The sequence below is a fragment of the Eretmochelys imbricata genome, chromosome 7 (assembly GCF_965152235.1).
Source record: "Eretmochelys imbricata isolate rEreImb1 chromosome 7, rEreImb1.hap1, whole genome shotgun sequence".
Lineage (NCBI taxonomy): Eukaryota > Metazoa > Chordata > Testudines > Cheloniidae > Eretmochelys > Eretmochelys imbricata.
Window position 1 is genome coordinate 113,574,456 of NC_135578.1, and position 25,206 is coordinate 113,599,661.

The 25,206-nt window shown below is 42.2% G+C and overlaps 1 protein-coding gene across 1 annotated transcript in view; it reads right to left on the reverse strand.

Moving 5' to 3' along the window:
* The window catches only part of TDRD1 (tudor domain containing 1), a 54,059-nt gene that overhangs the window by 1,452 nt on the left and 27,401 nt on the right, over positions 1 to 25,206 (reverse strand). The window contains exons 13-24 of the mRNA XM_077821944.1: positions 16,268 to 16,375; positions 14,777 to 14,947; positions 12,487 to 12,738; positions 12,154 to 12,282; positions 11,137 to 11,247; positions 10,225 to 10,395; positions 8,933 to 9,187; positions 8,269 to 8,385; positions 7,698 to 7,811; positions 1,301 to 1,468; positions 667 to 882; positions 441 to 490 (exon numbers count right to left, since the gene is read on the reverse strand). Coding sequence (XP_077678070.1) covers positions 441 to 490; positions 667 to 882; positions 1,301 to 1,468; positions 7,698 to 7,811; positions 8,269 to 8,385; positions 8,933 to 9,187; positions 10,225 to 10,395; positions 11,137 to 11,247; positions 12,154 to 12,282; positions 12,487 to 12,738; positions 14,777 to 14,947; positions 16,268 to 16,375 — 1,862 coding nt within the window. The remainder of the gene's footprint in view (positions 1 to 440; positions 491 to 666; positions 883 to 1,300; positions 1,469 to 7,697; positions 7,812 to 8,268; positions 8,386 to 8,932; positions 9,188 to 10,224; positions 10,396 to 11,136; positions 11,248 to 12,153; positions 12,283 to 12,486; positions 12,739 to 14,776; positions 14,948 to 16,267; positions 16,376 to 25,206) is intronic.

Consider the following 25,206-nt stretch of genomic DNA (forward strand, 5'->3'; position numbering starts at 1 on the left):
GGGATAAATACTTTGTGGTTTTCTTTTAAAAAGATAAAAATAAGTCCAACTCCAATGTCTTAATATCAGCAGCAAATTCTGGCTTGCTACTTCAAATATTTATGGTGTAGAACACACTGAAGAATATTCACAGTAACTTCTCATAGCATTCATATATACTCTGAACATTCATTTTTTACATGCATCTGTGATAAACGAGGAATTGACCAAGACTATACAGCCAACCTATATTTTCCATGTTGCATGACATTCTGAATTATTTGACTATGTAAAAAATAAAATAGGAAAGTTCACATTTTTAGAACACTTCTTTTTTCAATTTTATAGCCAGCCACAAATCAAAAATCCCAAACCTTTTCCATGCTCTTTTTTTTTTTTTTTTTTTTTAAAACATCAGTATCTGGAAGAGAAAATGTAAGTTTAGACTGAATACTACTTACTTGCTTTTTTAATTCTGTGCAACAGCAACTAGCCTCATTTGCATGGGCTACTAGAGAAAAAATGAACAGGAATCTGATCAGTAAAGCATTATTATTCCCTCATTAACTGGCTGAATACAATGAGATTTTAGAAGGACAAAGGACATTAGTTATGGATACACACAACGCATTTTTGAACACTAGAATAAATTTAAGAATGAGAATATTTTAAGTGAAAAACAGTTACCTTGGTGTAGAATACTTTGATTTCCAGAGTTGCTATATTTGGCTAAACCTTCCATTACTAATTTGTCGGCTATACTTAGACTGCTGTTTTCAAAACACTTCTCCACAGATACAGCATGAATATTCTCATTGATCCCTTTTACTGTGATCATGACACACTTATTCAATATTAATGTTTTTAGCAAATCTATTATTAATGGAGACCATTCCATGATTCCTGGAAAAAATAAAGTAAGAGACAACTGAGTTCTAGTTTAGATTGTAAATAGTTAAGCTACTTCCGCTACAACATCATTAAAATCTTAAATTATAAAATGCCAGTAAAACCTAGAAAATGTTACAAAACTTTAAAAAAAAAAATCAATACCAATAGCTTTATCATTAAATTAGGAGCAGCCCAGTTTTCTAGTTGTCTATAGTTTTTTTTTTCTGCAGTACCTAAACTATTTCAGAAAATTTTCAGATTAGTCTTCCTGGGTTTGAAAATAGACTTTACAATGCTAATCTGTATACTGTTTTTTTGAGTCCTCATCTAGATGGACAATATAACACAGGGGTTAATGGTAACAACATAATTTTTTTTTGACTAAATAGTCACACTGCTAAATAGCCAACATGGTTGGTTATGTTTCTACCTGCAAGCGAACACTTAATTATCTGAAAAGGGAGCTTCAAGTAATGTGCAGTGATTGGCAGGACTCTAGAGAATGGTAGAGTTTCGGTGTTTCCATAGTCTGCATATGCTACCTTCACCTCAGACTGAGAAACTCCCAGAACGATAGCTCTGTACCAATGGCCATCCCCTGGAAAAAAAAAAATTGGAACAAAACATTTGAAGTTCTTCACTTTCAGACTAGGATCCAGAGTTACATAATAATCCATCTAATCTATATAGCTTTCCAGAATTTAAAGGAGATTATTCAGAGTACATGGATACCGTAAAAACAAAAAACAGAAGACAAAACATGACCATTTAGAAGTACTAATTTTTTTTAAAAAAGAAAATCAACATCAGAAAAGAACTAAGCTACGTTACAGATGTTTCAAACCTTCCAAAACCTCAACTTTTCTTAGTTAAGAAATACAGTTGGTGTTCAAAATTAGATCACATGCCTTTTGACAGGAAAATCTATAGACGTCCTGGTGAGGGCATGGGATAGGAGAGAGAGATCGAGTTTCCTCCAAATCGTTCCATCTGAGATTTGAGTTTGCTAGCCCAGTCACCGTGAAGTAGGGAGTGGGAAAGTTCCTCCCCACCTTATGTCTTGGCAGATCTCAAAAGATCAAAGTCACCCAAGTAAGGCCACGTGAACATAAACTAACTCAATTGGCTCCTGTTCTAGCTCCTTGGCTGCACAGCTCTGTGATACTAGGAAAATCTGGCACAAGAAATGAAGGAGAGTCATGACCCATGCGTCTTGAACCCAGTTTCACAGGACCCATGGGGGCAACCACATTCCAACTCTTCACGTGGCAGCCTGCTTGCAATGGCTTACTTGGAACTAATGAAGCCCAGCCTCAGGATGAGGCCCCACCTCTGAGAGCCATCTGGCAGAGCCCCACAGCAGCTGATTGGCACACTGGCCCTACTTAAGCCAGCAGCAGAAAAGGGAAGCTGTCCAAACTACTGTGCTCACCCTGCTCTGGACTGTGTGCCTTGTGCTTCCTGCTTCTTGATTTCCTGGCATCCTGACCCAGCTTAACTCCTGGCACCTGACTTGTGGTTCTGATATTCAGTTTGTCTTTTGCTTCTGATCTCCCAGTATCCTACTTGAGCTAACTCCTGTCCTGTGACCGTGAACTCTGGCTCTGACTACTACTTGTTTGGACCACAATAACCCTATAGGACTAAGCCTGGTGCAAGAAGGTTGGACCCAGCTGCATCACTACAGCCACCAGGTGTACTGACTTGCCCAAATGGGCCCCCTGCCTCCAGGCAGAAAATCAAGCACGGCAGGCTCAAGTAACACAGTTGGCTTGGCACAACCAGCAGCTGCAGGAGCAAGTGAGGCAGCTCAGCGCTGAGAATACTGTGCTGTGAACACAACTTGCAGCTCCTTGCCCCAACCAGAGGCCTGCAATACCCTTGCCTGAACAATTCAACGGGAACTGCCAGCAGTTTGGGGGCTTCAAGAACCAATGCCATCTTGTTTCTGATGTGTACCAAAATCTATGCCTCTGACCAATCCTTGGTAATCAGCCTGCTGACAGGAGATTTATTAGACTAACCCTCCCAACCCCCCGGTACTGGAAGGCCATAGCCCAGTGCTGTCTAACGGGGATGCCTTTCTCCAGTCGATATCGGCCATCTTTGATGATCCACACCAAGTTCAAATGGCCAAGGGGCTGCCCCGAGGAGACTCTGGCAGAGGCAAGGCACAGAGGCCTCCTACACAGCACATTTCTGCTGCCTCACAGCAGATACAGAGTGGAATGAAGCAGAGCAGCAATACCAGTTCCAAGACGCTTGCAGGAAGAAGTCAAAGAAACTGGCCTGCAAATCTGGCCATGCCATTTTGGGCTGCTTAGTATGAGAGCAGAGGAGGTTGGGGAAAAGAAGCCAGCCCAGGCATAATGGGGGGAAAACGGACCCGTACTCTAGTCCTTACTGAAACACACCCTCAGCCCCATCCTGGGGCTTCCCATTTGTAGGTGCCTATTGTGATGGGTTCGGTCACAGAGACCCCCTTGGGACTGTCACCTGATGTGCTAAAACTACCTCTGTGCCCGTTTTCTCTGCCAGTTTGAGCCTCCAGAATCCTGCCTTGTTGAGCCAGACACGCCAGTCTCCTCCAACACAGACCCAGGATCTGAACCATGCTCCCCAAAGCTGCAGACGTAACTGAAAACAGCTCAATAAGTACTCTTGTCTCCAGCACCCAGACCCCAATGGGATTCAAACCCCAAATAAATCCATTTTATTCTGTATAAAGCTTTTACTGGGTAAACTCAAATTGTCTGCCCTCTATAACACTGATAGATATGCACAGCTGTTTGCTCCCCCAGGTATTAATCATTTATGCTGGGTTAATTAACAAACAGAAGTGATCGTATTAAGTATAAAAAGTAGGATTTAAATGGCTTCAAGTAAGGACAGAACAAAGTAAGTTACCAAGCAAAATAAAACAAAACAAGCCAGTCTAAGCCTAATACATTACGAAACCAATTATAGATAAAATCTCACCCTCAGAGATGTTCCAATAAGCTTCTTTCACAGACTGGACTTCTTCCTAGTCTGGGTACAATCATTGTTAGTTCCAGCTCAGGTAATCAGTCTCATGACTGACAGTCCCCTTTATTCTGTTCTACCCCCTTTAATAGCTTTGGCACAAGGCGGGAATCCTTTGTCTCTCTTTGGGTTCCCACCCCTCCTTCAAAATGGAAAAGCACCGGATTAAAGTGCGATCCATTCCCCACATTTTCCCCGATCCTTGGCATCTCCTGGTTAACCATTCATGATCCCTTCATTCACTGGTGAGAACAGAAGGTCACTTTCCCATCATAATTCTGCTGACAGCACAGCCGGAGACCAGGAAGTGCTGCACCAAGACCCAAGAGGTTCAAGTAGGTGTAGTCACTGCATTGAAACACCTACTAGGGGAACTATGGAACCTCTCACCAGATACTGTGACTATACTGATGTCCCTGAGAAAAAGAATGCAGAAAGTCTCCTCCCACATCAGGACTACGATTGCCCCACAAAACTCCAGCTGGGGTGAAGATTCTGTTTGGGCAGATATACACTGTGTCAGAGCCTGAACTGGCTGCACTGGGAGAATATCTACAAGATAACCTGGACCCGGGGTTCGCTCGTAAGCTGACTTCACCAGCCAGTGTCCCTCTATAAAAACAAAGGGTTGCAGCCTCTGCTTCTGTGTCGATCACCAAGACCCAAATCAGATAATCTGGAACCATTACCCACTACCACTTATCCCTGAATTGTTGGAAAGGATAGGGGCCACTCGCATATTCACTAAATTGGATCTCCAGGGAGCTTACAACTTGTCCGCATCCAAGAGTGGGATGAATGAAAGATTGGACATAACAGGTCTGAAAGGCACTTTGAATATTCAGTTATGCCATTCGGACAGACTCATGCCCCAGTAACATTCCAGCACTTCATTAACAATATGCTATGAGACCTACTGAACCAGTCCATGGTGGTATACTTAGATCATATATTGATCTTCTCAGATGATATGGACCAACATACCACTCACATCCGTACAATCCTGCACAGATTATGAAAACATGGTCTCTATACTCAATTTGAGAAGTGCACATTTGATCAGACCTCAACCAAATTCCTGGGTTTCATCCTGTCCCCAGAAGGAATCAAGGTGTAGTCTTCCAGCAACTGGACAGCCCCCTGCAACATGTGACTGAAGCTATTTTTAAGCTTCGCAAACTTTTAGCAGAGGTTCATTTTGAATTTTACAAAAACAAAAAACCACGGCCCTCACTGCCCTACTCTGGAAAAATGCTCCGTTCCACAGGTCGCCCAAGGCCCAGCATGCATTTGAGCAGCTAAAGCTTGCATCATGTCTGGGAGGGCCGATACAGGAGCAATGGTGAAGGCAAGTTTTATTGTGGAAGTTGAAACGTCTAGCACAGTGACTGGGGCAATCCCCTCTCAGAGGCATGGAACCAAGCAAATACTGCACCTCATTGCCTACTACTGAAGGAAGCTTACCCTTGCTAAATGAAACTATGAGATCTTGGACAAAAAGCTCTTGGCAATTAAGACTGCCTTCAAAGAGTGGTGACAGTACTTGGATGCGGGCTCTGGCTAGGGATGCGGGCTCTGGGGTGGGGCTCGGGATGAAGGGTTTGGGTGCAGGCTGCCCTGGGGCTGTGGCGGGGGAGGGAAGAAAGAGAGAGAGAAAGAAACAGAGAGAAAGAGAGACTCCCCACAGCAGCCTGGGGGCAGAAGGCGAGGTGCCTCTCCCTGGCCGCGGCAGCTCCAGTGGGGCCGGGGGAGAGGCGCCTCTCCCCACTGCCTGCCTGCACATTCAGCCCTCAATGGCCACGCATCTTAGAGGGAATTTAGGTGCATGAAGTCCTCAACTTTAAGATTAAGCTGGGCAAATTATGGTACTGATTAACTGGGAAGGTTACAGCCTGGAGGAACACACTTGGGAGCCAGCTGAAACATTCATGCTCTCACCCTGGTTCAGGCTTTCCATAGGAGCCATACTGAGAAACTTGGACCCGTGTTGCCCAGAGGGTGTCCTTAGGGGAAGGGGTGATGTCATGACCCACGTGTCTCAAACTCAGTCCACAGGGTCCATGGGAGCAACCATACTCCAACCCTCTACATGGCAGCCCGCTCACAATGGTTTATCTAAGACTCATGAAGCCCAACCCCAAGACGAGGTTCCGCCCTGAGGTCCAACTGGCCAAGCCCCTGGGCAGCTGATTGGCCCACTGGCCCTACTTAAGCCAGCAGCAAGCACAGAAAAGTATCCAAACAACTGGGCTCCATCCTGTTCTGGACTGTGCGCCTTATGCTTCTTTATTTCCTGGCATCCTTACCTGGCTTGGCTTACCTGGCATCTGACTTGTGGTTCTGGCCCTCCAGTTTGTTTCCTGGCTCTGACCTCCTGATCTGGCTTAACTCTGGTTCCAGTTTGTCTTCTGCTTCTGAACTCCTGGTGTCCTGACTCAGCTGACTCCTAACTCCTGTCACATGACTGCGGACTCTGGCTGCAACTACTAAAGTCTGACTGCCCATGACCTGGCCTTGACAAGGAGAGTTCTTCCCATCCCAGCACAAAAGGAGGGGAAAGGGGGATCTTCACACAATTTAATGAAGCATCAATTGCACCACTTAAAGCAGCAATTAAATTTTATTAATTGCTGTCTCAGTCTTAACTATAGCATCTCTGCTGTAACATTAGTGGTGTTTTCTGGATGTTTAGACAAATGCTATGTATTAATTACCTACTCCTTTGACCTACCATGAGTGCTAGCTTCTATTTACTACTAAAGGACACAAATTCCTCAACATCTCTTTTAATCCCCCAACTCATTCAAATAGTAAAGTAAATCAGAACTTCAACTCTGTTGGCCATCTTTTCATCTAGTACTTGACTTCAGTGCCTAAATTTAACACTGTGTTTTATAGTATTTCTGTCCATCTCTCCTTTAACGGTTGACAGATCCGACACCCTTGTGCTTCACTTTACAGGAATGTTCTGTTGCTTGCAGCTATACCACTTTGGACTGTGATCTTGACACCAATGTCCAATCACGTAAGTAGGTGCAGGCCTGGTCAGTACTTAGATAGGACACCTCCAATGAAAATTCAAGTGCTACAGGAAGTGATGTTTATGGATTTGTTTGGCAGAACTCTTCTTTGAATCAATACTGAAATAAATGACTCAGGGCAGGGCTACACTGGAAACTTCTAAGCGCTGTCATGGGAGCGCTCCCAAGGCAGCGCTTTGAAGCGCAAGTGTGGTTGCGCGCAAGCGCTGGGAAAGAGCTCTCCCAGCGCTCCTGGTAATCCACCTCCATGAAGGGAGAGGCTCCTCCCAGTGCTCGGAGCCTATTTACACTAGCGCTTTAAAGCGCTTTGACTTGCTGCATGCAGGGGGGTGATTTTTCACACCCCTGAGCCAGCAAGTTAGAGCGCTATAAAATGTAAGTGTAGCCAAGCCCTCAGTCAAGCCTCCCCTCTGGGTTGCTCCTGAAGAAATTTATTTTGGATAACATATAAAACTGCTTAGGAATAGGGGAGTTTACTCAAGAAGCCTCACTAAATTCCAGTTTAGATCATTATATTGTTCCTCCTAAAACTCCATGGATTTTCAGATGCATGAAGCATTCCTTAGTTTCTAGCCTTGACTGTCACATATTGTTTGTAACTAAACAGAAGCCATATACAAAATGAAATATGGCAATGTTTTGTGGCATATCAAGGATTTTACAAATCTCTCTTTTCTTAAAGGTTTGGACTTTGCCATCTGCCCAAGTTTTGCAGTTCAGATCACATTTCCTTTTTTAGAATGAACAAGAATTCTCTCTCACCTGCAAACTTGGCACAACAGGCTTCACCGACTTTTGGTCTGAAGGAGTGACTGTTCTGAGTGTCGCAATATTCTACCAGTTCAATCATCAACCTACGCAACTTCTCTTGATCTACTAAAAATAAGTGAAGAGAATCTGTTAGTACTGCACGAAGTTTCAAGCACGATAAAAATTATATATATTTATTATATATATTTAACATTATAATAATGAATTGAGAGACTACCAAATACATCTCAGACAGTAAGAAAAATGCAGAAATATAAATATTTTTATTAAAAGCTTTGAGCTAACTTAGGTAATATCAGGCCTAATAATAGGCTATACACACACACACACCCCCCAACACACACACCCACCCACCCATAGGAAAGCCTATTATTAGGCCTGATTTTACCTAAGTTAGCGCAAAGCTTTTAATAAAAATATTTATATTTCTGCATTTTTCTTACTGTCTGAGATGTATTTGGTAGTCTCTCAATTCATTATTATAATGTTAAACATCTTGCATCAGTCTTCCAAATATATTGCTATCAACTAGATAAACCAAGAGATTCTCTTCATTTCTTACCTCTGGTTTCACTTGGTAGAGCATAAAACAAGTCTGGGCTTATCACTTCCATTACACGGACTGACACAGTTTCATTGATAGGCAATTCTATTGTCTGCCACTGCTCACAAGAGGTTTCTAAAGTAATTAGACACAAACTAGTAAAGCACAGAGCAAAGCACTTCTACAAATATATACAAGTTCACCACAGTTGCACATGTCTATTAACTTAAGTAACATCTCCAGTCTATCAACATGTTCCAGTCATTTTAGTGTGATTGCAGTAAGATGAAAACTGAACACTGACACTAATACACTGGATATTCTGTTCATCAGAAAATATATAATTTTCTTACAATCAATCAATGCTAGCTAATTTTAATATTGCTGAAAATAAGATACTAGAAACCAATATGCGATAGACTCTTTAGTCATACTTCAAGTTTGCTATAATTTGTTACCGTGTATTTAAGTAATATTGTTTAACACATAACCCCAGTGACTTGCACATTTACCTACTTTTTGCCTATCATGCCACCTGCAGGACAACATGCACCCAATCACAAACTTCAAGATGTATTTAAAACTAGATACATTTATTACATCTTAGATGTGATCAAAAGGAGAGTCAGACTGAGGGATACCCAATATTCTTATCATTCGTTAACAAGACTGCTTTAGTCACCTCGAGGCTCTACTTTCTCAGCAGATGTATTTGGTAGCCCATCTTTATTTGGCAGACCTTCCTTTAAAGCCAATTTTTCACTAATTAAAATTTCACTGATTTTTCTTGGACAACCTGTGGAATTATCAATGAGCTCTATTCCAGCACCACTTTTGTTGAAAGCAACTACTCTGGCTTGAAGTTTAATTCCTGCAGTGCACATCTGAAATCTTGCTGTGGCTTCTGGGAGCCATTCCTTGTTAACAGGCTTTACACCTAAGGAAACAAGACAAGACTTAAAAATACATTTTCTCATTCACAATTTAAAAAAAAAAATTACCATTTTAGTTTTATCCAATTTTTTAAAATGTCCTGTTAGTTAGAAAGACCACTTTTGCAGCCATAAGGAATGTGTACTCTAAGTATATCTAGTGCAAAATGAGTTGGGGCCCCCAAAATGTAGAATATCAAATTCCTCTTAAAAAATCATCCTGAGTTTATTCCTAAATCCGTAATAGACTCTGCATGACTGTGAATGAGTCAATCTCCTCTGTGCCTCTGTTCCCATTGCTATCCATAAAAGGGGATGATACTACATGGCAATACAAGGTTTGTAAAGCAGTTTAATATCCTTATTTGCAAAATACTAAAAAGGCAGAGTATTAACTGACAGAAGGGAACAGCTGTTTTTGAGCCCTAGTGCTCTTCCTCATCTAATATATAGAATTGGAGTGGTAGTTTAGGAATGTATCCCTGAGTGCCCAGATCTTCCTTTTGGGAAAAAGGTGGGTCAGGAAAAATGTCAGATTCCTTGCCAAATAACTATTTCAATATTTATTAAACCAGGATGCCTGAAACCTTTTCACTTTGAGCATGCCAGGAGGTCTTATTCCAAATCAAGACAGGGCAGGCAGAACCATAGCTCCACATCCACTCTGTACTGGCCTGTATCCAGGAGCGGCTTGTCTCTGCATTGCCCTTAAGTAACAATAAGAAAATAAACTTGGGTGGAGCCTAGAATGGGGCAAACTGTAGGAGATGAGAGCAGAGATATAAATGGAGGTGTAATTGTGAAGAGTTTACAGGTGATCAGAAACTTTGCCTTTCAGTTCACAAAGAGAAATCACTTCTATTTAACAGAAGAAAATATGGTTAAAACAATTTTTTTTAAACACATTTCACTAAAAACATGCTACATTGGAAGGTTTACCATGCCTGAAACGCCATATGATTTCTAACTATAAAAGTCGTTATGACAGAATGCTTAGCAGGTGCAGAAATTATTTCTAAAACATCTTTAAATGAAGATTTACCTGATAACCAACACCTAATTCCTTGAAATGGAAGTTTTAGGAATGTTGATGAGATCTGTCGAAGTTTATCTGGAGTTACCGTCTCAATATTTCCATAATCCACAAATTGCACTTTAATAGCTCCATCTGAAGAGATTTTTTTTACCAAAGCACGGTACCAGTTACCATCACCTAGGATTTAAAAGAACTGTGATTTCCCATATTTACATAAATCATAAGCAGAACTAATTTAACTTTCCTTGGCAGAGAAAATGGGCCTTAATTTCTCTTGCTTTGCACAGTATGTAATCTGTTACATGACTTCAAAGTAGATGTAAAACACTGCCATTCTGATTTGATAGCATTTTATATTCATTCTGCACTGCTTTGAGTGACTATACGAGGTGCAGGGCAATGGGCAATCAAGCCCCTTCCACAATATCAATACAGTTTTCATCTAGAAATGAAAGTACATAAAAAAGTGATGCAAGTAACCTATTAACATCCCATACAAACTAGTGGAAAATCCAATATTTACCTCCTGGAAAAGCAATAACTTTCTCTCAGGTAATAATTAAACCTCTTTCTCTATACTGTTTACTTCTGTTCAATCAGACTATATATTAACAATATCCAGTATTATGATCTATTTAGGTGTATATCGAATCTGAAAGGTTCCTAACTGTTCACTCACTGGAGTCACTATTCACACATACTTGGTTTACCGTTACCAACTGCAGATCAATTTTCCTTCCTTGTTCAACTTAGCAACACATCAAACACATCAAGACCATGCCCCAAATATCTGACAAGGTTTAGAAAGCTATATATTAAACAGAACATTCTCTGAGTCAAAGATAAAGATGCATTTTCCATTTAAGGACATTTTTGTAAATGAAAAAATGAACAAGAGTAGTTGGTAATATTACTTACCAGAGAAAAAAGCACAGCAAGGTTCTCCCTTTGAAGGCTTGAAAACACTAGTTGAAATCTGCTGGCAGTATTCTGCCAATGACTTGTTGAGTACATTTAGAGCAAGTAAATCTAAGCAGAATATAAAAAACAAAGAACAACCAAACTTAATACATCTTTAGAAGCAGCAAGTCAGTGGTTTGGAGTTACCAGGCACAAACAAGACCGTGTTGTGCAGAATGTCAATCTTATTTATTGGGTCCCATTAACAGCATATTTAGAAAGATACTTTAAAAAATCTCAAGGTGCCCCTGATTTAGGGTAAAACATGAATATTATATTATTCATGTATAAAATAATATATTATTATATTCATGTATAAAAGTCTAGTACTGTTATAAGTTTTAGTTGGCCAAAAAATATTGGAAATCTCTTCCCCATGCAGGTACTTGCAGGCCATATCATCTCTTAATTTTCTCTTGGATAAACTAAATGGACAGTTCGACCTAAGCTCAATAAGACTGTTTTTCCAGCACTTAAAATATTCTTGTGCCTCTTTTCTGAACCCGTTCCAATTTTTGAAGATGTTTTTAGAGTTCTGACACAAGAATTGGACACAGTATTCCAGTAATGGTTTTAATAATGTTGTATGCATCCCTACTCCTATTTGATATTCCCCTGCTTGGGCCTCTATCAGTTATGTTAGTCCTCCTAGACACACTGGGAGCTCATGTTCAATTACCCTTCATTCCTTTTCAGTGTCACTGCATCCGGGATACTATCTCCCAACATTCTTTGTCCCTAGAGATCTGATCTTTGTCCTTATTAAAATGCATGCTCAAATTTAGACCTACAGGACTAGTATGAACTAATTAGGAAGCTCAGGCGTAAGCTCTAAGTATGAAAAGTCCACTAGGAGCATCGGTGCATGAAAACTACATTGATCCCATTCCAAAATATTTTACAAGTTAATATGCAACAAGATTAAGGATGAGAAGACAGAGAGAGCACAGAAAAATGAAGGTTGAGACAACTCACCATCATCTTTGAAGATCTGACAGAAGAAGTCTCCCGGATTGTTCACCGTACACAGCATGACATTTACTATCTGTTTAAGAGTCAGCTTAACCCATGTACAATCCATTTTATTTATTGTTTCTCCTACAGCTAAAGAGTGAAGGGGAAAGAGAAGAAAACAGGGTCAGAGAGACATAAAAGACAGCATTATAGGGAAAGAAAATGTACATTCTAAATGCCCATTCTTGGCCACATAACTGACTATACTCATTTCAAGTCACCTAATAGATTACTGTATATCTATTGTACAGTATAGATAAAACCAGCTTCTATAGCAACTTTTCATGTACTTACCACTTACTTCCTTCACAGTGTTAACAGTTTCATTTATTGTCAAGACATCCTTGGAATATTTCACTGCATAGCCCGATTCTAAAAGATGTTTAGATACATTTATTATTGGAGTAACAGATTCATCTGCAATCTCTACAACAGAGCTATTCTCCTTTTTGTCCACCACTCTTATAGTGATCATTTTATTTTGCACTAGTTGTTTCATCAGAGAGATAGCTTCCAAGGACCAGGCTCCTGATGGGGGCTTCACACCTGAAAGTGAAATTTAAAGGAAAGAAATATTATCTTATTTCAAGCTGGACTGTAGTTATTGAGAGTTGTTCTCCCACAATCCCCATTCTTGAACTAGTTCATTCTTCATTTTGTGAAGCTGTTTTATGAATAACATTGTCAATGGTTGAAATTACTTGCCATTTAAATATGCATCAAATCAATAGCAGCATATGCCAGTGATTTAATGTCAGGGGTTACAAAATGCTGAAGGGAAACTATTAAGGTAGCGTCTAGAGTCCTAGAGATCAGAGAGCCATTGTTAGATATGGCAAGTGCTCCCCCAACACATCTCAATACTGCTAAGCGAGAGACACTCAATTTTTTTATTGCTGGACACAGTTTTAATGATAGAAACGCTTAAAAGAAAGGTTACTTAATAATTGTAGTTGTAGATGATTGCCAGTATAGACATACTTGTGTTTTGCCATACACTCTCAGTGCCAAGTAAGAACCCCCTAGAAAAGCAGTAGTCATTGGACTTCGGGATGCCATGGCTGGACTCAGGTACATATTAAGATGGAATCCCCAGCACACCATGCACTATCAGAATCTTCAGCACCTCTTTCTAACTTTGCTATTTCCCTACGTTTTGTTTTAGATTTTTGGTGATAGTTCTACAAAGTTAACATTAGACTTCCCCACTGTATAGTGTCAGATGGATCATTGCAAACTGTTGGTTCAATTCAAGGCAAACATCTCCACGTTTAATGCGGTATTGAGTCTACTCTATTCTTCATTCTTATCAATGAACTGCTCCATTTATAGGAGCTGCACTGCAGTACCGGCACAGAAACAGTCAGATTCCAAAACATGCACCTCTTACAACACCAAAATTACTACACCTCTACCCTGACATAACGCAATCCTCGGGAGCCAAAAAAATCTTATTGTGTTATAGGTGAAACCGCATTAGAGCAAACTTGCTGTGGCCTCGAGCATTTCTATTATTAATGGTCACTTCCCACCCCGACTGACCCCTCAGAACCCCCGAGCCATCCAACCCCACCCCCACTCCCTGTCTGCCCCAACACCTATCTACACCCCTGCCCCCTGACAGGCTCCCCGGGACTCCCACGCCCACATTCCCCTCCCCCGACTGCCCTGCCCCCAGAACCTCCAAACCATCCAACCCCCCACTGCTCCCTGTCCCCTGACCGCCCCCCAAGACCCTCGACCCAGCTCCCTTAACACGCCACTCAGAGCAGCGTGTTGGAGCCAGACGCGCTGATCCACCTGAGCGCACAGCCCCACCCTCCAGAGCACGGCTTTACTGCGTTATAGCCGAATTCGTGTTATATTGGGTCAAGTTATATCGGGGGAGAGGTGTATTACCAAATTACCAAAAACACTATTGCGGATTCCATCCAGTGTGATTTGCAGGGCATGCCCCATGTGCATGGGTTCTATCCCTAAAGGCACAGCCATCCTTTAAGGTTTTCCTCTTTTACAAAGCTTTAGAGCCTGAGCAGCATCTCAACCTTGTCCTTTTGACAGGATTAAATGGAATATTCCTTACTGACAGACAATGTTAAGAAAATGCTCAGAGGCTTCAAAAAAGCCACTTTGATCCAAGGGAGCGTCTGATCCATAGTTTGCCAAAAAGTACCATTCAAATATTCGGTGCCGTCAAATTTTTCCAAGGAAGAACTGGTGCCTAAGAAAGTCATTGCAGCCAGTACCTCAACACATTAGAGCCAAGGCCATATGCACAATGCACAAGTGCATATTTGAGGACAGTACAGTTCTTACAGTATATTTTATTCCTTTTTACTAGATATCTTTACTATGCACATTTGAAAGGACTTTAGCTTTATGAATTTTAATGTTCCTGTTATCACTATGAAGTGCTAATTTGATTTTCTACAGGTAGCTTTCAAACCTTAACCTCATCCTCCCTCCATCAGTCAGTGGTTGCATCTGGTCTTAAATTAGGCAAATTCTGAAAAAATTTTGCCCCACATCTGTTTTGAACTTTATTTTTCATCCCACCTGCAATAGCTTGTAGTTCATTTCATACCTGCTAGCGTACACTTTATAGCTTGCACTGGCAACTCCAATAATTTTGGGATCATAGGGCGAAGCCTAGCCACTTGGAGAACTTCAAAGTTACCATAATCTATGTAGCCCACTAAAGCAGTATCTTCAGAGGTATATGCTAGAACAGAGGCACGATACCACTGATTGTCTTCTGGAAGGAAAGATGCAGATACAAACATTCTGTGAATGATTAATTCCTAAGCACCAAAAGGATTTCTTGGCAACACATTAATACAAAATGCAATGGCTCTGAACTATAATATTGTCATGGGTTGAGTTAAACCTTGTTGAAGCTGTTAAGTATAACAGCCACCCTTCATTCAAAATAAAAGAAAAAAAACAAGCTCCTTAATGGAACCAGATAGCTGAAACAACAGGAGATTCCACCCAAAAGATGGGCACATCCCTGCCCAAAACAAAAGCACCCGCAAGTCCCACCAGAAACAGAGCTATGTGGCCAGAGGGGTTTCACTGGGTACTGCTTGATGGAGAGGCATCTGTCAGAGACAGCAGAAAGACTACAGAAGCAGACAGAAAAGGCAACAAGAAAGCAAAGGAGACAGCCAGAAAAAGCACTAGGAGCATGGCCCTGAGAAGAAGCTAAGTTAAAACATTTTAGGGCTAGGTGCTAGCTGGAAAGGGCTTAGGACAGAGGGCAAATAACTGTCTCCTGTTTAATTCCTACTGCACTCAGGGAAACAGGACTTTAATGCAATCCTGTTTATTGATAAATACCTGATGATCAATGTTTCCTCCTCCTGGAAATAACCTGCAGGGCTAATTGCTCAGGTCAAAAAAGGGATAGCAATAGGTTTAGATTGTGTTAAGGCATTTGGAAACTTAAAGTGAGATATTAGCGAACTTTACTCCACTATCACAACTATGTTCACCGAAACAGATGAGCACAGACCGAATCCCCCTGCCAATATCAAAGTAAACATTGCTGGACGTTGCATTGCTTCTCTGATCCCCATTTTCTTGTCTCTTGTATTATGTATCCCATACTGTTTCTGGACACAAGAAAACTGTTTATTTAGCACATCGGTAGTATTCTCTTCCTCCGGCCTAAGGGCTTTTTCCTCAACATCAGCTAGAAATTTCTTCAGGGTTTCCCTGAAAGTATTTCTACCCAAGAATTTATCCAATGCTACAGTTTCCTTGGTGTAAGTACCCATTCCAGGCTCTTAATCACAGCTGGTGTCTGGTCACAACACTGGTTACCTAGATGTGGCTGATAATTCTGTATCCACAGGTAAACTGGGTCCAAGTAAAATGATAAAAGCCCTGTCTACACACAGAAATATCTTTGAATTAAATATATTTCTAAAAAAGTTTAGAGAGTTGCACCGATTAGTTAAGGTAGACACTCAAATCTATTTAAGAGTGCTTTATAGAGATTTGGTTTAATTTGGTAAGAAATTAAACATAATAGCAATCAGCCATTTAGAGTCATCCTTTCCCTCTCCTTTACCTGTGAACTGTGCACAACAGACTTCTCCAGCAGCTGGACAGAAATTTGGGATAGTGGGGATTTTGTTACAGTATTCACCCAAGGATACTTGAAGCTCAGCAAGCTGGCCTGTTGACAATAAGAGTTTTTGGAAAATACTCATTAACAAGACTTCTTTAAGCAAGCACTACAAGACAAACCCTTTTAACTCAATGACCAAAATTAAGATTTATCTATTACATAAAAATCAGTGTTAGGCTCCTTTGTGTGTCAAAAGGAGGATTTCCCAAAAGCCTGAAAGAACAGAGGTTTCCTATAATCAATGGTATTTCTCCAGTGGACAAAAATCAACTTCTTTCTGTATAACTGGGTGGGATGGTTTTTCAGTCTCAGTACTGGAACAGACTTGTCAAAACTTGTGACAGCAAAGGCACATCAGCTCTCTAAAAATCTAATTCAATGACAAACTTCATTAATGCAGAGCTAAAGTTGGTTGGTGGTTCCTAGTGCCCTTCCAAGACATTCCAGGAGTTCAACAAAATTCAAACCTCTGAAAACCAACAAATAAGGAGTTAAGGGACAATTCTAACTGATCCTGAAGCTGGCAACAGCCACTGGGAATTATCAGCATGCACTCCTGCTGCATTCTCTGTGTTAGGTATAGCATGATCAAAGGAAAGAGGTGCATATGTACCTTGAGAGATCTAGTATGCCTCATTTCAGCAATGAGTTCTGTAGGCTGTGTCATTAGCGGTACAAAGGGAGCTTCTTGCCAAGGGGAATGGCAGCAATAAAGTAGGATACGAGTGGTCTCTGGGTTTAATGATGGCTAAGTGAAAGTACAGTGTTAAATACCACCCTGAGCCTAATGGTGAAGGGGTTGTAAAATTTAGCAGGTGTATGCTGTTTCTGTGGAGTAAACTACATTTGAGTGAAAGTCAGGTGTAAGTAGCTCCTATTCTGTACAGATCACCTAGCCATGTGTTTTGCCTAAAGAGGCAGTGTTAGACAGTCCAACAGTGACCACCTACCCTATTCCCTAAGTTCAGCACTATCTGCAGAGTGAGTGTTATGGATCTTATTGAGGCATTGCTCAAAGAGATCGGAGTTAAGGTTGTGCTGGTGTGCATCTTTGTTCTAGTTCCTGGTTTTCAGAGGTCTGAGTTCTGCCTGAAATGCTGGCCAGGCCAGGTCTTCCCCCACCCTGCTAACCTCCCACCCTGCATGGGAGCGATAGGAAATACAAACCGAAAGCACCTAAGTTTTCAGAGGTGTAAATCTGCATTACTTTCAGCACTCCTGCTCTTCCCCTCCCACCCCTACCGATCCCAGCTCACATAGGAGGCAGGGAGAGGGGCTCGGAGCCCCTGAGAGGAATAGGGCTCCACCAACTTCTAATCCCTCCAAATCCTCCTCCCATCATCCGACGCTAAATCTCCACACCTATTCCCTCCCCCATCTGCTTGCACTCAACTCTCACAACCGCAAGTACTGTATAGAAAACATTTGTATTGCATTTTCCCCCTGTAAATCATTTGAGCCCCTTCTGAATTATCTGCTTTACTCTGATTATATTAAAAAACCCCACAACCCTTGACATGGGTGGATAGTAGCATCAGATCTACAGAGCTCTAAGATTTCTGCCAAAAGGTAGGATTCAAACTTACAGTGCCTTGGTATAGCTCAGGTTTTGACAGCCACAGCATGTTCCCTTGAGCTACCCAGGGATATGTGAAACTTGGTTAGGTGGAAACAGTTTTCCCTAAGTCTTTCTGCACATGCACATTGTAATGTGATGTGTGAGTGTTTAGCACAGGGGTAGGCAACCTATGGCATGTGTGCCAAAGGCGGCACACGAGCTGATTTTCAGTGGCACTCACACTGCCTGGGTCCTGGCCATCAGTCTGGGGGGCTCTGCATTTTAATTTAATTCTAAATGAAGCTTCTTAAACATTTTAAAAACCTTATTTACTTTACATACAACAATAGTTTAGTTATGTATTAAAGACTTATAGAAAGAGACCTTCTAAAAACGTTAAAATGTATTACTGGCACGTGAAACCTTAAATTAGAGTGAATAAATGAAGACTCGGCACACCACTTCTGAAAGGTTGCCGACCCCTGGTTTAGCATATACCATTCTAGACAACTACACATGCCCTTTAATATTTTCAGTACTGCTTCCTCAAAGGGGCTGTGGATGCCATGCACTAGCTGTGCTAAAATGTCAAGCAACAGATTAGGTGGGGGATGATCCAAGCCCCAGGTGTGTGCGCAAAAATTTGGTAGTTTGTGGACTACATGAAATGCTTGAGGGGTTCGGGTTCCTCAGGAACCACTTGCTCAAATGACCCCAAATTTGGATCACTAACCCTACCCCACTCTCCTGTAAGGCACAGCATCCTTCAAGACCATCTAAGCAAATCTAACCACAACAGATTTTTAGAGCACTACAACTCAACCTTAACTAAAGCAGAACTTGGCTCCATTACAGTAAAATGTTGCAGATTATTCTACAAAATCTTTTCCTTTGCTCTAGATGAGAGAATTCAAGACTCTACAGAATTTAAAGAGATTCAAGGACCCCTCATGACACCGTACAATGCAACCTGGCGTCCTTATGGTTTGCCATGTCTGGATCAAAAGGCTGGCATTTTTTTTTTCCTCATCAAGGTAACCTTTGGTCTCAAATCACAGGATAGAGGTCTTCGTTCTTATAGTTCAACTGGGCCATCAGAAATGGATTTAATATAATGTAAGAAAGTCTTATGAGCTTCAAATGGAGGAAGTCTAGTATATTCTGGGAGACTTGTCACTGAACAGCCAGTCACCAAGACAGGTTTCAGAGTAGCAGTCGTGTTAGTCTGTATCTGATGCATACTGTATGCAACCGATGAAGTGAGCTGTAGCTCACGAAAGCTTATGTTCTAATAAATTTGTTAGTCTCTAAGGTGCCACAAGAACTCCTTTTCTTTTTACGAATACAGGAAATCTTTAAGATTCTCCAATTCCAGAGGCTGGCTGCTACCACTGATAAATTTAATAAATCTCAGAAGCTGCTTCCCAGATGAAAGGCAAAGTGCAATATTGGAATTGCAGGTTTCCAATAGAATCAGGTATTTTTTGTGCTCAGGACAAGTACTTTATAGAGCTATGAAATCCAAGAATTTCTTCAGAGCACCAGCTAAATGACTAACCAGGGCACCTTCATCTTGAATCTCTGGAGATGACAAAAGTCTAACTATCAGGTCTAAGATTGTTCAGAGGTGAAAACACGTAAGTGAAAAAAAAACACTGTTCTGTTTTGGTATGTACATGCCTGAACACCACATATCACAGAAAGCCAATCTTTACAAGAGTGATGAATTCTATTCAGCGATCTAGAGGATGAATTCCTGTTAGAAAATTCCCAGCCAGCTCTAGTATATATTTTTCAGTCAAAATTCTTCAACAGAAAATAGTTTTTGTAAAATCAAAATTTTAATTGAGAAAATTTTGATTTACTAAAATGTTTTCAGTTTTCCCAATGGAAAAATCAAAAACAACAGCTACTTACCCTACAGTAACCGGCTCTCTAAATGGTTGTCCACACAGATTCCACTCTTGGTACACAAGTGCCTTACATGCCCAAGATCAGATTCTTTTTGAATAGCACCCCCTCATATTCTCTTGCCCACCGCAGCCAAGCAGGACATGCAACATGCAACATGAAACTACTCAGTTTCTTTGATAATAAAAATCCCACATAGTGGGACTTCAATTAGTGAGGATGCAAGGTGGGTAGTGGAACCTGTGTGGATAACACATCTCAAGGAACCAAGCTTACCATAGGGTAAGTAACCATTGCTTACTCTATGGTAACCATAAAGAGAAGTATAACTTGAAGAGTGACTGGAGAACTGGTCTACCAAAGGTGGCATCTGATCTGGAAACCCAAACCAGGAAAGTAGTGGGAAGTGAACATGTGGACCTAGCTCTATGTGCCCACACCACGTTTCAGAAATCCAAGCATTTGACAGAGAAGTTGCTGAGGTTGCATGAGCCCTCGTGGCATGCATCCTAACAATGTCTTGTTAACCCCTTGAAAGCAAAGTCTGATGTAGTCCAAAACCCATTTAGATAATCTGAAGGGAGACAGAGGGTTAGAGGAAACTCTCCATGAAAAAGTCATGAACACTCTTGTTAATACTCTGAATGACTTAGTTCTAACTAAATAAAAAGATAAAGCTCTCACTACATCCAAGGTTTATAGTTTCATTTTGGCTGGATTAGAGTGGGGTTTTAAAAAGAATAGTAGGAGATGAATAGATTGAGATGAAAACCCAATACCACCTTAGGCAAAAACTTGATGAGGCCTGAACTCATCCTTATAGAATATAGTTTAGGGAAACTCTGCCATGAGGATCTTCACCAACCCTTCAGGAGGTGTCCAGATAGCAGTCACATTAGTTAGGAGAAATGATAAAGAGCAGTTGCCAAGGGCTCAAAGGGTGGGATGGAGATAGAAGTATGCAAAGTTCCCCTCTATTCAACATTGGTCAGGCCGCATTTGGAGTACTGTGTCCAGTTTTGGGCCCCACACTACAAGGATGTGGAAAAACTGGAAAGCGTCCAGCGGAGGCCAACAAAACTTATTAGGGGACTGGAACTCATGACTTACGAGGAGAGGCTGAGGAACTGGGATTGTTTAGTCTGCAGAAGAGAAGAATGAGGGGAGATTTGGTAGCTGCTTTCAACTACCTGAAACGGGGTCCCAAAGAGGATGGATCCAGACTGTTCTCAGTGGTAGCAGATGACAGAACAAGGAGTAATGGTCTCAAGTTGCAATGGGGGAGGTTTATGTTGGATATTAGGAAAAACTTTTTCATTAGGAAGGTGGTGAAGCACTGGAATGTGTTACCTAGGGAGGTGGTGGAATCTCCATCCTTAAGAGGTTTTTAAGGTCAGGCTTAACAAAGCCCTGGCTGGGATGATTTAGTTAGGGATTGGTCCTGCTTTGAGCAGGGGGTTGGACTAGACGACTTCCCGAGGTCCCTTCCAACCCTGATATTTATGATTCTATGATTCCCTGGGCAACTTGGAGAGACTTGTTAATGTGCACTGCTATTCTGCTCAGTATTATTGGCGGAGAACATCCAACTGTCTATTGTTTTTCCTGAGTCAGTTCAGGTGGTATATCAAGGGTATCTGTAATCCACGTCAAGAGGTCCTCAAAGGTCTTAAATTTGTCGAACCCCTGAAGAGGGTGGGTTGACCACCTCACTGGGGGAGGAAGAGGTCCGAACCTGGGGCGTACTAGTCATCCACTGAAATAGTCTTGGCCATTTGAAGAAGTTGGGTTATAATTAAGCTAAGTTATTAAGGATTGTATCTGTTATGATTATACAGGCTACTGCCAGGCTCAGCTAATTTAAGTGGGGCCACTGTAACTCAATCAGCATTCTTCCTTTATAGCTAACAAATCTCAATATGGAGCACAATGCACCTTAGGAGGATGTCAGAGCTGAACTGCTCTAATAAAGCAGAATATGTTCTCATGGCAGGAAATGGAAGATTTTCTGGATACATTAAAATTGCAGACAGTACAGAAATATGTATTTTCAAGGTATTAGCCTTCAATATGATATCAAAACCATCTTGCAAAAACTCCAAAGCATGAGACACTTTGGCTACATGATGCTGACTGTGTCTCTGCACCATGCCTTGAATTTAGACCAGATCCTTGAGTAAGCTCTTTTTATTGATTTTCTCCTATATGCTAAGAGAGTTTCTGTGAGACCAGCAGAGTAACCATTTCATTTTAGAAAATTCCTTTCAAATGCCAAGGTGCTAAATTTAACTTGCTCGGATCCTAATGAAGACTCTGGGATAACACATCTGGCAGCAGATTCAGGAACAATGGTGGCTCCACGGTTATGTTCATGATGTCCAGAAACCAAGGCCTCTTGAGCCACTGCAGGCCACTAAGGCCTTGTCTACACTACACAGTTTTGTGGACAAAAGTCAGCTTTCATCAATAAAACAGTGGAGGTGTACATACTACAATGCTCCTCCTGCCAATTTAACTCTCCTGCTACACTGACAAAATAAAACCACCCCGAGAGGCACAGAGCTTTTTGCTGCTAAGTCAGAGCGACGCAGTGTCAGTTTAGACAGTGCGCTTGCTTTTGTCGCCATAAATGGCCTCCAGGAGGTGTCCTACAATGCCCATCCTGACCAATCTTGTCAGCAGTTCGAACTCTACTGCCCTGCAGCCAGGTACACAGGCATTCATCCTCTCCTCCTTTAAAAGACTGGGAATTTTTTGAAATTCCACTTGCTGTTTGCTCAGCATGGAAAGCTCATAAGGCATCTTCCCAGCTGATCCTAGCGGCTCCATGCAGCAAACGCTCTCCCACTTGGAATATACCAGAGTTGCTGGATCTGCGGGGAGAGGAGGCTATGCAGTCCTAGCTCCACTCCAGCCATAAGAACTTCAATACCTATGATCAGATTTCCTGTGGCATGTTGGAGAAGGGCTACAAAAGGAACAGGCAACAGTGCTGTGTGAAGATCAAGGAGCTGAGGCAGGCGTATCAGAAGGCAAGGGATACAAATTGTCACCCTAGTACTGCACCAAAGACCCGCCACTTTTATAAGCAGCTGGACGCCATCCTTGGCGGTGACCCCACCTCCACTGCTAAGAGCCCCGTGGATACTTTCAGGGGACTGGAGACAGCAGCCAGCGGACTCATTCCTGAGGATGAAGTGGTGGATGAGGAAGTGGAGTTGGAGGATGAGGTGGGACAGGTGATAGGGTCGTCCAGTAGCGTGGTGAGCTAGGACCTCTTCTCAACTCCGGAGGGTTCAAACCAGTCCCAGCATTCGGACTCCAGCGCGTATGATGCAGGAGAGGGGAGCTCTGGTAAGTGCTCATTTTGATTTGATACTGTTTGGTTATATGAGATAGAGTTGTCCTTTGTTTCATTATATACTAGAAGTGGGTTAAGGGATAGACATGTACAAGACTAGTAGTGTTTGCATCTGTTTCCCATTCCCATATGCAGCTACTCAGTGGGGGCCCTGCGGAAAAGTGTGTTAATGCACACAGAGATTTCATGGGTATCCTCCAGAGAGATCTCTAGGAAACTTTCCTGGAGGTACTTGCCAATCCTCTGCCAAGTTTCCTTGGCAAAGCTGCTGTGTTTCTTTCCCCACTATAAGAAACTTTGCCACGCCAACCAGCAATCATTTGTGCAGCAATCAAAGTGGCACACAGGCAAGCAGCATAGGGACCCGGTCTGAAGCCACACACATGCAGGAGATGCCCTTTTGCATCCTTGTTTATCCTCAGGAGTGAGATATCAGCCTCAATTACCTCCACCTGTGGAAAATGGTGGCAGAATTTACAATAATATCCCTCGTTGCTTGCAGCAATTCCCGTAAAAAAACACCTAGGCCCCTTGCCCCATCTTGGGCCTTCCCCTCCGCACCGTCCCAGGCCGAACTGACCATGTTTAGGGCACTCGCCCAGCTGCGTGCTTGCCAAGGGAGAACGAGAAAGAGGTGCATTTAACTATTATGATTTAATGCTGTAAGTGCACTCACAATACTGCCTCTGTTTCTTGTGCTTCTGCACTTGTGCCCTTGAGGGGAACCCCCTACACACCAGTGGAGCGCCTCCGTCTGATAAGGAGGCAACCCAGGAGGAGTAAAGGAGGACACATTTAGGGAGGTGCTCCAATCATCTGACACCACAGATCATGATCACAGAGAGTGGAGAGAGACAATTAACAAAAAACTGAAAATATAGTTAGCCTGGAGAGGAAGCAGGGCCAGGAACGGATGATAAAAAGGATGGAAGACCAAATGGAGATGCTGAAGTCCCTGACTGCAGTGCAGTCAGAACACATGCATGCTTGCCTCGGCATGCAGCTTATCCAGAACTGCATGCCATGCCCTTCCCCCCACCTCATTCTTGGCATGTTCCTGGCACATCGCAGTAGCCCTTTCACTCTACCCCAGCTGGATTTATACACAGCTATGAGAGCCTCCATTAAGAGGAGAGTCTTACTCGGTATCATGTCCCTTGCAAGAAATTGAATTCTATGTATTTGTTATTGCTGTTTAATAAAAATGTACTCATAGAAAATTAATCCTTATTTCATTTTTCTCCCATACCTTGCTGCTGGAATTCACACACAGTGGCAATTGGCACATTTCAGATCACACTCAGGAAGCAATTACCACAAGGTTCATTCCAGGTGGCAAGTAAACAAAGCCTGGCTGAATGCCTTTCATGAAGACACATTACTGGAGTTCATTGTCAAAGCCTCTATGATTTGAATAGCCCCTCTCTGAGCTCCTCTCATAGCCCTGGTTCCAATAGCCCTGCTCAAAATCAGCCAATCCAGTAGACGCTCCACCCCTGGGGAAACTTTTCCCCCTTAGCTTCACAAATATTATGCAGAGTACAGCAGACTACTGTGACCATAGGAATAATTTTTCACACTGAGGTCTAACCTGCCATAAAGGCAGCGCCAGCAAGCCTTTAATCTGCCAAACACACATTCAATGGTCATTCTGCACCTGCTCAGCCTGTTGTGGAAGAGCTCCTTGCTGCTGCCAAGGTTTCCGGTGTAAGACTTCATGAGCCATGTGAGAAAATGATCCTGGGAAACCCAGCATACCCCTATGGGCATTTCAACATCCCCCATTTGAATCTTCTGGTCTGGAAAGAAAGTCACTGCTTGCAGCTTTCTATACTGGCAAGGGTTCCTGAAGATGCATGCATCATGCACGTTCCCTGACCACCCTGTGTTGGTATCAGTGAAACGATCCTGGTGATCCACAAGTGCCTGCAATGCCAGAAAGAAGTAGCTCTTTTTCTTGAAGAACTCTGTCACAAGATGGTCTGGGGCCAACATCGGGATATACGTGCCATCTATTGTCCCGCCGGATTTAGGCAATCCCACTTCTGC